We start from the raw sequence: 12,334 nt of genomic DNA, 5'->3' as shown, positions 1-12,334 counted from the left end.
ACAGAATATAGCAGATACGAGCAGAGATACAATCAAATCCCATGACTGAGATCATTGCTTTTTCACTCTGACCAACTTCAGCAGCATAGAATGAATTGACACTGTAGAACATTCTCCAGTTTAAGTTTAATTAATGAGCAGCACTGATGCAAGTTTTAAGAGAAGATACTTCCATTTGATTGAACGATCTTAACTGAACCACTACTCAGGGCCTCAAGTAGAGTCTTAAACTAGCAAGAACACAAGACACCAATCTTTAAGTTGTGCATCTGTTCTACCAAAATAATGAGGTAGAAAAGTTCACCTCAAACTCTAATTTACTTCATACACAACCCTACATCACTTCACTCTTCTACTCAACTCAATGCCCTAAGACAAATTTTTACTTTTGGAAAGCACTTGAGCTTATGTGAATTTTTTTCCTAAAAACACAAAACATTAAAAAAATAGTCAGGAAAACTGATGTTGGAACAGTTGACAATCATGCCCACAGGAAAAGGCAATGGATTTTATGGAGCTATGTCTAAGCCCCTTCTAACTACCTTGGTTGTAAAAGAGTATTTTAGAAGAGTATAAAGAGATTTCAAAGGCTTTATCCTCTGGCAGTTGAAGTACGTTAAAATATCTGACTGAGCATTCAATTTTTCTAATACATTTCAAATTTCATACTCCCTTCTGAATCAAGAAGCATTTCACAGTTCTACAGTATTCTTGCTATAGACAAATGTAAGAAGCACAGCAGAATCTCTACAGCAATATTTGCCATTTTCCCTAAAGACACACAATGCAGCACATCCCATGAGTTCCCAGCTTCAAGGGGAGAAGAGACAAAGCAGATCTTTTCTGTCATGCAGGAAAGTCTGACTGACTGACTCAGATTTGGATTTTTTTTTTCTTTTTAACTATACAGAACCCCAAGCAACAAGTTTGAAGACTTCTTTCCCCAGGGAGTCACACAGTGTTATATACTAGTATTGCTCCATGCAGGGCACTGTAACCCAGGATTTATTCAGAGACAAGAAGCTAAGGCAAAACACAAAGGCATCAAGAGGGCCAACACGTCAGTTACTTAACCATCTACAGTTAACTGCTTTAATTTTTCTTCTCAGACATCTTCTTCATACAGCTGTGCTAAGGTAATCTTCCTTCCTCCCATACAGACCTGGAAGAAAGTCTTACTTTCCTCTCCTAGAAGCTAAAGAAGATAAAAAGCAAGCAAATAAACATAAACCAGAGACTCACCTATTTTTATGTTTTTGGAGGTTTTTCTCACATCTTTCATCCAGCCTGTCAAATAGTATCAAGTAAGACAGCTGATAAAATATAAATGATGTTGACAATGATAACATATTTTCAAGTATTCTTCGAATGATGTAGCATAGCTTCATTATACACATCTTCCTGCCACAGACCAGGAGTTCATAATCCACCCAGACAGAACATCTTGTGATGCACAGAATCTGAAGGCATAAACCTGCACCACAGCATTCACTACAGCCTTACAATAGTCCCCACCCAGCCTCTCCCTGCTTAGTTCTACCTCACTACGGAAAGCTACCCCAGTGCCTACTCAGAATAACACTTCTGCAGCCATCAGGCATCACCTGGGAGGAATGTCTGATTTTTTCAGATGATACTTTAAAGTGTCCCATTCACTCCTCCTGGCGGCCATTGCATTAGTATGAATTTGTTAGTAGGCACTAACGTGGTAAGAATTATAGCTATTTCAAATGAAATTTCACATTCAATCAACTTCAAAACCATGAACTAGTACATACTAGCTGAAATTTAATCTTGCTGCCACTTTCCTCACCATGAAGGGAAAAAATTCTCTTCAAATTAAATTTCTCTTCCCTTTCTAAATAAATTCTCCTAAAGCTTTTGCAAAGGGAAAAAACCAAAACCCACAACAGGTAAACAGCTGCACAATACAACAACCAAGACTGTTTTTCCCTGTACAGGATCTTTGTCCTTTTATTTTTTTAAGAGGGGTTTTGTGGACAGCATGGTGGAAAAGCCAATCATTCTACTTACATTTTTTGACAAATAAACTATGTACACTTATGCAAGCAGGTGAGGACAGAAAAAAGTTCAATCTGAAGAAAAGCCAAAAAAATGTAATGGATGAAAGTACTTCACCACATGGCAGAGCCAGCAAAACCCACCTAGCATGCCAAATCTACACAGTCTGCAACAATATTGCAATTCATATTCAAAGGAAAAAAAACAACACCTTGATCAGCATCATGGAGCCCAGTGAACTGGAACCTTTCCTTCCCTCTCCTCTTCACTTGTAACCAAACTGGTGAGATTAGTGTAAATTTGTTTCCAAATATTTTAGCAATGTCATAACCATGGTTGTTCCACTTGAAAAACAAAGGAGACAAAAAAAGTGAGAGACTCAGAAGTAAGATATACAGTTCACTTCACTTTTGACCGATATAAACTCTTTAACAGAAATGTAATCATCTGCCAGATCCCTACTTGTTCATTTGAGGAAACCTGCTGGGATATTGCTTTCATTTAAATAAAAAAGTACTCCTGAGCTACAGCAACTGGCTTGTAGATTCCCACACAGTTTTGAATTTACAGACTCTGAATTTATGTTCAAGAGAATTTGAGAAAGGTGAAAATTTATAGGGCACCTATTTGTCTTTTGACCAGTGTAAGACAAAAATGAGTGAAAAGTATCCTGTAAAAAAAGGGATGAAACATTTATCATTCAAGAAAGAATGCTTTGAAGGAGACAGGATAGCAAAAGACATCAGTTTGACAGCAGTTTGACAGCATTCAATTGTTACTGTTGATTTAGCAGGTTCGAGTTGCAGCCCTCCTGTTCTGACTCCACTGCAATTTCCCCTGACTCACCACTGACAGGAGAATACTCTCATCCATGTTAAAACCAGCATTAAGGGAGCTTCCCTGTCTGACCATCTAGGAGCCACTCTGGCAGTCACAACACCACCACTCCAAACTTTCACAGCTGAGGGTGACTCCAGTGACCCCAGGGTGTCCCTCCTGGTCCCTGCACACCCACACAGTCAGGCAGGGTTTCCTCACTGGCTCAGCCCTGGGTTTCCCAAGGCAGAGTCCTAGATGTCTGGAACCCTAAAGCAATTTAATTGTGGTGAAGTAACACAGAAACAGCACGAGCTGGTGCCTCTGGAGAGGGACCCCCAACAAAGGAATCCCCAGGTTTTGTCCCTCCATGCCTGTGATAGTCTGGGGTCTTTCTGCTGAGCCCTTGGCTCCTGCTGTGTCCAAGTGTCTGGTCACCTGGCCACTGCCACAGGTCCCTGAGCCCTTTGCTGTCTGAAAGGTCAGCACCAGGTCATGGCCTTTTGTCTGGGGCTCCCATCCAGGCACAACTGGCAGCCCCACTGCAGCTGCACACCCAGTACTTGCTCTAAGTGCACTGCTCAACACCAGGGAGAGGAAAAACAACACACACCCTCCTAGAGGACCTAGACATCCTCCAAGAGACAGATGGGAGAACAAGGGTTTGAGACCCCCTGAACCCCACATCAAATCTCAAATACTTGTCTGGCTATTTGACTGTATTTGACTAGCAGCCCTCACTACTATAAAAATACTTCTAAAACAGGGATGTAAACTTGCAGCACAGTCTGCTGCATATTCATTCAAAGCACATATTTTATTGATTGTATCAACTTACAGGAGTAATATATCCCAGAACATCTCCTGAAAAATGTCGTTCCTTCATCTTCTTGGAGCAATAACTTTTATGTTCCAGTATAATATCCTTTGCTTTTGGATCCACAACTACCAATCCCCTGTCCTGAACATTTTTATCAGAATGCAGCTTCTGTGAAGAGAAGACAGTTATTAGAAGAAGTTATATGAAACAGACACTTTCAATGGCAACAGACTTTAAAAACAACAGCAAAATAAATCACTTCATTAAACTCTGAGCACTCCTTTCAAATGACGCAGAGCACTTTGATTTGAACTGAAACATACAAGTCCTCAGAAATTGTCATCATCAGTAAGCTTACTTTGTTTGTAAAAAGCATATAAACTTTGAGAGTAAAAAGCATATAAACAAAAACCAAAGCCCAAGACATTATAAGAGTAAAGAACATAATTTATGACAGCTAATGGTGCTCTGTTTTCTAACCAATGGTTTCTGTCATGTTACCCCCAAAATAATAAAAGGGGGTTAGGAGTTCTTAACCAAGAATTTGAAGACAGCTTTTGAACTGGATATATTTTAGTCTGAGAATGCTGCACTGTGAAGGCCAAGATTTTAAACACTCTTCTTTAGGGAAGATATTTCAACTGACCCAGCAGATAAAAACAGAACGAGAAGATCTAATGAGATGTTCATGGTGGGTATGCAGAAGGCATCTATTGATTCATAGTAAGGAATTTAGGGATATGGCCTGCCTTAACACCTTGTATTACCCTCACTACCTGCAAATTTGGTAGGTGTTGAGCAAGTGATACAAACAGTAACAGATGAACATGCATAATGACAGGAAACAATAACATGCTCAGCAAGTGAAGAGAGACTTGAGCATGCTGGCTGTGCTTGCTCTGATGATTGTGGGACTCTGAATCATTTCTGCCTGCAAAAAAACAACTGATTAGAAGGCTCTTCAAAATCTTTCACCGGGATACAGCCTTCCCATTGGCAATGTTCCATTCCACCAGTAAATGACCTAGAGCTCTTGACCCAAACTACTGTTCCCCACCCTGATTTCCAAAGAGATGGAAGTGTGTCCCCTGAGGGGATAAAAACTTCCTGTTTCTGCAACTTGCATAGAGGAATAAAGCTCCAGAAGTCTACATCATGTGTTTCAAGAAGTGAACCATTTATGACACACAGAAAAGGTGAAGGAAAGGACAGTTTCAAGTTTTATCTGTGAGTATCAGCTGCAGTGGAAATGCATTAACACTGTTTTAACAGAGGTAGAGGCCATTTACCAAAGTTCAATTAATTCACTTCACATGTTAGATAAGAATTTTGGTTATTTCCCTTACCTTTTCCTCCAGTTTTTTTGTAGCACCTTTCTTTGCATCTGTTTTTGACAGGGTACCTTCAGCTAGCCAGGATACCATGGCAAGACAAAGGGATGCACAGAGAAGCCTCATGGTGTTTTTCCCCATGTCAAGTTTCTCTTCTCCTGAAAACATAAGGGTTCAAATCTCTGTGAACAGAGGAATGTAACAGTTTCATTTGGTTTTCTTGTCTAAAATAAGTCAAGACATTTTCTTATCTTGTTCCATTTAGAATCAGACTTATTAAGGCAGTGCTTCTGCTCTGGCAACAAAAACAGTGCATTGTGAGAGATTACCTCTAGTCTCAAACACCTTTTCTGTCCCTTGTTTTAGTAGCTGTATCACACGTGAAGTGGGTTGGACCCTTGCAACTTCCTTTTTAAGGATAACTTTTTTTTTTGCTCCTCCCTAGCCTGGTCAGTGTGTCATAAATTAATTAACAGATACAAAAAATTATAGCTATATGCTTACAGCTACGGGCCTTTACTGTAACAGCAGAGACCTTTGCTTTCAATTCCTTGCCAAGTCACTGATACAGAAATTGAAGAAAAAAAAGGAGGGGGAAGGGGTGGGCATGTCCTTTTTGTCTAGAAGGAAAACTCTAGACAGTTTGCCCTAGCTCCAGATAAAGGAACTGAGAATTAGCAGACAACAGTTCTGTTGTGTGTTCATCTATCACACCTTGTATCTGTAGGAAGACTTTAAAAAACAAAGTCAAATACAGCCAGAGTTTGTTTTTCAATCTCTCCCCAGTTAAAAGTTGCACTGGTTTCCCAGCCTAGCTCCCAGTAGTGAATAAGAAGAAAACAGAAAAAAAAATATTTGGCATTTGGGGAACCAGGGCTCTAGATCTGTATCAAGCTGCTTCTCATAAATATGAGATCCTGATCGAGAAGAAAATTGGTTCTTTCCAATATTCTGAATTTTTGTTGAACTTGAAAAACTATCTTGCTTTTTATACTACTCTACCACTCATTTTGAAGACCTACAAGCTCATTTCTAGAAATCATATTTATAAGATTTGTTCTACTGGCACTGATAACAAGTGCTGCTCAAAGTTTGAGTGCTTTGTTTCAAACTTTCAAAACATCAGGTGCAGATCCCACACCACAAAACTGAGCCTCTGAGTACTGTGGCACAAGGAACCTTAAAGCTTCAATGGAAATGTACTCAATGAAATAGACATGAAATCAACAACTCAACAAACTTGCTAGTATTTGTATGTGTCTGGCTTAGCAGTGAGATTTTAAAAACCAGAGGTATTTATTAAAGGATTTAGGGGTTCTACAGGAAAAGAGAGTATCAAATATTTGATTAGGCAACAAAGTAGAAGGATGATGGCAGAAGTGCTTGAAAAAAACAATGTCAGTCACCAAAGAACATCAAAAACCTCCTGTACAAAATTATTTGAAGATTTTAGTAAAGTCTTTTATAAACTGCAAATAAAAGCAGAAAGCCTTCTAATATTTCCTAGATCCATGGAGTGTGGTAAAAGCTGAATTGCTATAAAGCTTGAAATTCCTATGATGAATAATTAAGGTCTCATGCTTCTACTTTGACTTCAAGGTCACTGGAAACCCCCTTGTTTTCCACATTCTAAAAATGAGACAAAGCAGGTTGCTTTTGATAGTATCTCCTATGTTCCATCTAGCTTGGCAAGATCTATAAACTATTGCAGAGAGGAACAATTGAGAGCCTGAAGAATCAATACAAGTCTTAACTATTTGGACAGGATACCAATTCTGCCAGAAGCTCGTATATATCGATTTGGAGGTGTTTGATTTCACTTTCAGAAACAATTAGCAACAGCATCACTTCCCTGAAAAGAAGATAATGTCTAACAGCTGAAGAACAGAAGCTTAGAAAACCATCCCTGAACTCTAATTAGAAATCAAAATGTGCTCATTTCCTTGACAGGATCGTATCCATCTGTCAATTACTGTTAAGTCAACATCCACTCCTAGATTTGTAAGAAGCACTGAGCCTGTGGCAAATTGGTTTCTGGACTGACAGTCCAGTATAAACTCTTGGTTGGACACTTATTTTAATAGTTTGTTCCTTAACAACATCAATGAAAATTAAGTAGATGGGATTACTGTAACACAGAAGATGAATTGGTCAGACTTTAAATGCTCTTTATGGAAAATATAAGAAGGCATTTTGCAAGCTTTACAAAACTAAATCCTCATCAAACTTTTCTTCTACAAACTCTCTGCCATTTTTTAACACTTCTCAAATTAGCTGAACTCAGAAGAACTGTCTGAGCTTGGCACTCTGTTTATCTCCTCTGTCACTGCAAAATGAAAACAGAATTTAAAACTGCCTCTATATCCTTGTCCAACTGAGACTATGGACAACTTAAAGTTTAAAACATCATCTGACAAACTGATCTAAAGCCTAGGTTTCTCTCCTAGCCAAGTCACAAATGTTGTTTAACTCCACCTCCACATGAGGTAACATACTTTCGGAAAGCTGTTTTAAATTATCTTAATTTTTAATATCAAGTAAAGCTAGCACAGATTTAGGCTGTCCGAAATAAGCAAGCAAAGAAACTAAATGGATGGTACACAACACTGAGTCAATGTTTATAGTTTATTTATAAATAAGAAACTAAATTCTAACTACATTTGCAAAAAGAACCTGCATCACTTAGCAAAGGCCACGAAACATACTGTTGATGCGTTTTTAATTGAAAACAATAAAAGCTATACTGGGGAGTGAAGAGTGAGAATAAATCCATTTCTAACCTGTGTAAACATTGAACCCTCCCCCCTTGTAAAGGGCTCCACCTTGACGTTCAGAATTCCCTCCCACGCCCGCCCGGCTCAGGAGACACCAGGGAGCCCGCACGCCTGCCATGGCATCGGCGCCGCTGTGGCCGCCCCGAGCTCGGGCCCGGCGGGGCGGCCCCGGCCTCGCCGGGCTGCCGCGTCACCCCCGCCGCAGCACGGCCAGGCCGGACCCCCGCCCCGCCCCGCCGGAGCGCGGCCTCGCCCCCGCCCTTTCCCCACTCTCCGTCCCTTCCCAGCCCCGCCGGGCCACGGACACCACGTACCGCCCGCCGCCGCCGCGGAAGTGCGGGCGAGCGGCAGCGCCCCGCCCCGCCGGCTCCGGGCAGCGCCGGGGCGGCGGGAGGGCGCCGGCTGCGCCAACATGGCGGGGCGGGAGAGGCTGCGGTGGCCGCTCCCCGGCGCTCCGGGCCGGCCCAGCGGCGGCACAGCCCGGCCGGGCCCCACCGACAGAGCCGCCGCTGGGCTGGCCCGGCCCTGCTGGACCCGGGTCGCGGTGCTTTGGGGCTCATCCGTAGCTGAAGAAAGGAAATGCTAATAATGGTGTGATTCTAAATTCCCATAAAGAGCCTCTTGGTTTAGCCCAAGCTATAGCAAATTGAAACAGCTCCAGGTCTAGCCTGGAGAGGAGGAACTTCGGCGTTACTTTATCACTCACTGCCCAAAAATAGGCTGTAGCCAGGTTGGGATCGGCCTCTTCTCACAGGCCACCAGCAACTCAAGAGGAAATGGCCTTAAGCTATGCCCGGGGAGGTTCAGGTTGGACCTGGAGGTCCAGCCGGGAGGAATTCCTATACAGAACATGATGAGACATTGGGAGAGTGGCGGAGTCACCTTCCAAGGAGGTGTCTAAGAAAAACTTAGAGCCATGGTCTAGTTGACATAGTGATGTTTGATCACAGGTTGGACTCGATAATTTCTGAGGTCTTTTCAAAACAAATTCTTTCTGTGATTCTGAGAAATAGTGTTGGTAAATCAAGAGGTTGGGCTAAAATGCACACACTGACCTGGAGGCAAAATAATCATATAGGTAAGGCTGCAGAGAGTCTGCAGGCAGTACTGCTGACTCTGGGTGTGTCGAAAGGAGAGGTCAAACCTCTGATGGCTTTTAACAGACTGTAAAATAAAAGGTTGTGTTTATAATTGAGTTTTTTATTTTCTTCTGCTTTGACCTTCTACAATTTGTGTTTTTGCATGCAGCATGGCTTGTGTTACCGCTATTTACTACAGCAGAAGTTTTAGTATAACCCTGTTATTTCACAGGCTGCTTACAGGGACTAAATACCCTATCAAAAGACTTGATAAAAAAATGGATGTGTTATATCATGATGTAGAGGCAAGGCCAGCATATCCTAGCAGTGCACTTCCCAACAGAAGCCTTCCTGTGGCCTGCTGTCTCTCTTGGTTACAGTTAGGTGCAACCTGCTAGAAGCTGAACTGGAAGGTTGCCTTATTCTGCTGAACTGCCCTCTTCTTTCATTCCCTCTTGTGTAATGAAGATCTCCATGAGCATTCTTGAGCACTGAAAAGAAAAATGGAAATATTTTTCCTCTGAACAAAAGTCTTGTCAGTGAAGCAGATGCATGGTCTTCTATGCCCAGATCCATCCCAAATTTCTGTAAATTTAGAGTTTCATGCAGCCTAACTTTGTGTTTTCTAGTGTTGAAAGCAGCCCATCTGATACTCTGGCATGGCAGAAAGCATTGTGCTCTGTGTTAAGGGATAATGAATGTTCAATGTCAAGTACAGAAACATGGTTGTGTGTGTGTGGTGGAGCCATGGATTCTGTTTAGTCCTGAGTTCGTTTTGGTTCCAGTAGTGGCTGGAATGATCATAAGGAGCAGAAGAAAACAATAACTGGTGAGACAAATGTGAGAGAAGTAACAAAGGGAAAGAAACAATTCCTTTTTTGTACTTTCCACAACTGGATCCTCACCAGCTGAAAACACTCAGATGAATGGTGATAGTTTTGTGAAGGTCAGTGCAATTATTAAAGGCTTTGTACCAAAGTGCAATGAAATTCTGAAAAAAAAAAATTAACATAAGTCCCATATAAAATGGGAAGGGGGGGACAAACATTGTGGATTTGTTGGCAAACAAATGTGATGCCAAATGTTTTATGTAATAGGAAAATATTTCTTGGTACCATCTCCCCTTTAATGCTGATTTTACAGTAATTATAAATGTCTTAAATAATCATGACATCTTGGGATGAATACCCATTTATGGTTTTTTTTGGGGCAGCCTGGTGTTTTATAGATGTTAGGCTCAAACCAAAATTGTACAGAATTACCAACTCGGTGTGTTTGCAAAGGGTTGTGCCTGGTGCAAGCTCTGTGCTGAGTAACAGCTGGGATCATATTACAATGTTTCTTTCAGCCAGGATGCATCTAGAGACCATTACAGACTCTCTTTCCTCTAGATAGCTATTATTCACATAAAATTTAAAAGGATAGACATGCCTACACATTTGTCCTGATTGCAAGCCTTTGTTGAGGCAAAAAGAGAACAGGGTGAATATAGTGAAGCCTCAAAAGCCAGTCAAAGGAGGTTGACATAAAATAATCAGGGTATGTGTACTGCACACTGAGCCCCTTCAAATGAAACATTTAGCTGTATGCAGCAAAACTGGAGTCATCCACATGCGTTAGCCACTTGGATATTTTCCCAGTTCTCAAGAAGAATTTGCAGCTCATGCTTAGCTTGTACTGCCACAACTATTCTGCTGGCACTATTTAGGCTACTGCTGCAAAGGCAGTTGGATACCTGCATGACTTGCAGTATTGACAGGAATACAGCCAGACAGGACTGACAGACTGAGCCTTTAGGTGTCACTGTGCTCTTAGGAGTAGAAAATAGCTCAACATTTTGGCTAGCTCAAAAAAGATTTCTTTTTTTTCTGATCACAGAAAAAGCCTCATTTGGTGACATGGGAAGTTTTCATCTTCAAAGGTGCATGGAAATTATTATTAAGCGCCAAAATCTATTTGTAAAGCTGTGAAAAAGGAAAGTGCTCTTCATGAAAGCCTACAAATAATCTGAGTTGAATAATAGACTAATTGGGCACAACTGCCTGTAGTTGCACTTGGTCTGCAAAATGGATCCAGGGACAAAGGGATAATTGCATGACTACCACATGCTGTCATCCTGCCTTTCCATAGAGACTTGCACAACTAAAAGTACTCATGTAACCATGTATCCTGAAAACACCCAGAATAGACCCTTGAGGGATACAGCCACTGTCAGACAGATGGCATCAAGTATTACGTAGATCTTTATGAGAGAAAAATGTATCACGAAATTAAAGGTACTGGAACTTGATGAATCTAAAGATGCAAGGTCTAGACAAGGAGAATTGACCATGGGAGCAAACTATCCAGGGCAACAGTGAATTTGACTATATCAGAGCAAGACTCAGTGCCTTTCTGGAAGATAGACTGCAGCTAAAAGCTAGATATTGGGCTACATTCACTGGTGTAAAAAACAAAACAAAACAAAAACCCCAGATGAAATGAAATGGCTTGAAGTGTGCTGAAATAGAGACGAAATGACTGATTGATCTCCAGTGGCCCTAAGTAGAATCCCATGATTCTATAAGTCATTATTCTCCACTAAGCATACTAATCCCTTGCATCATGACTGAAGCCCCCAGCACACTTGTGGCTAGGCAGTCTAGGCCAGCTTTGAGAACATTTGAACCTATTTTCAGCTGAAGATATTAAATGCTCTGCAAAGTCCCACCTCTTTGGCATGTTTAAGACAGTTTAACCTTGAAATGTTTTCAGTCTCGGGAGTAGATGTGGTGTGGGACTGTGTCACTCTGCATGTTTATAACCATCAGGAGGAACATGTGGCGCTGGATGTGTATGCCTGCATGCCCAGGGAGTCAGGCAGTGGGAATCTCTACATGAACACAGAGCAACTGTGGCACTCACACAGCCGATGGCAGGCTCACAAGGGGGATGTGCCTGAGGATGGAGCTGCACACAGCAGCCTCCGGCCTTGTCAGTGCTCACAGGGACTGTGCAGGGTACGTGCAGGAGATCCCGTGCACTGTTTTGGGGTCCCTTTTGAGGAGGAGGACCGAGGCACAGCCTCCTGCAGTCCACCCTGTGGAAAGCATGTTGTTACGGTCCATACCACTGAGAGTCTGTACCTTGCTCTTCACATTTGAAAATTAAGATTGCAGATCAATAGCCTGCTCAAAGCTTAAGTGAAGAAGTGAAATTTCCCGGTATCTTGATGGGCCGTCCCTCTCCTTCTCCCTCAGCAGTTCCATCCTCTGAGGTGCCTGAGAAGCCCGGTATTTCACCTTCAAAAATCAACAAACTTCTCGGCCATTAGGGTCACGATGAGAGGAAGGGATTAGGCTGTTCCCGAGCCGGGAGCGTGCAGTGAATTCACCCACGGACACAGCGGCTGCCCTGTCGGCCCTCACCTCGGTCCGGGCCCGTTTGCCCCCACGGGCGGTGACTGGAAGTTGCATCCCAGCAGCGGCACGGCCGATCCCTGGAGCCCAGCCT

The 12,334-nt window shown here is 42.2% G+C and overlaps 1 protein-coding gene across 2 annotated transcripts in view; it reads right to left on the bottom strand.

Annotated features, from left to right (window-relative positions):
• The window catches only part of CHID1 (chitinase domain containing 1), a 95,835-nt gene extending 87,683 nt beyond the window's left edge, over positions 1–8,152 (bottom strand). Inside the window, exons 1-5 of one of the 2 annotated variants that reach the window (XM_059474594.1) lie at positions 8,078–8,152; positions 5,005–5,147; positions 3,677–3,826; positions 2,234–2,366; positions 1,243–1,287 (exon numbers count right to left, since the gene is read on the bottom strand). In XM_059474594.1, coding sequence (XP_059330577.1) covers positions 1,243–1,287; positions 2,234–2,366; positions 3,677–3,826; positions 5,005–5,130 — 454 coding nt within the window. In that variant the 5' untranslated portion in view covers positions 5,131–5,147; positions 8,078–8,152. Of the gene's footprint in view, positions 1–1,242; positions 1,288–2,233; positions 2,367–3,676; positions 3,827–5,004; positions 5,148–7,769; positions 7,931–8,077 lie in introns of those variants that run through there. The other variant, XM_059474593.1, reaches the window with a different exon arrangement.
• Positions 8,153–12,334: the final 4,182 nt, after the last annotated feature.

Source organism: Ammospiza nelsoni, chromosome 6, assembly GCF_027579445.1.
Source record: "Ammospiza nelsoni isolate bAmmNel1 chromosome 6, bAmmNel1.pri, whole genome shotgun sequence".
NCBI lineage: Eukaryota > Metazoa > Chordata > Aves > Passeriformes > Passerellidae > Ammospiza > Ammospiza nelsoni.
Note: the sequence above shows the minus strand (reverse complement) of the source record. Positions and strands in the feature narration are given on the sequence as shown.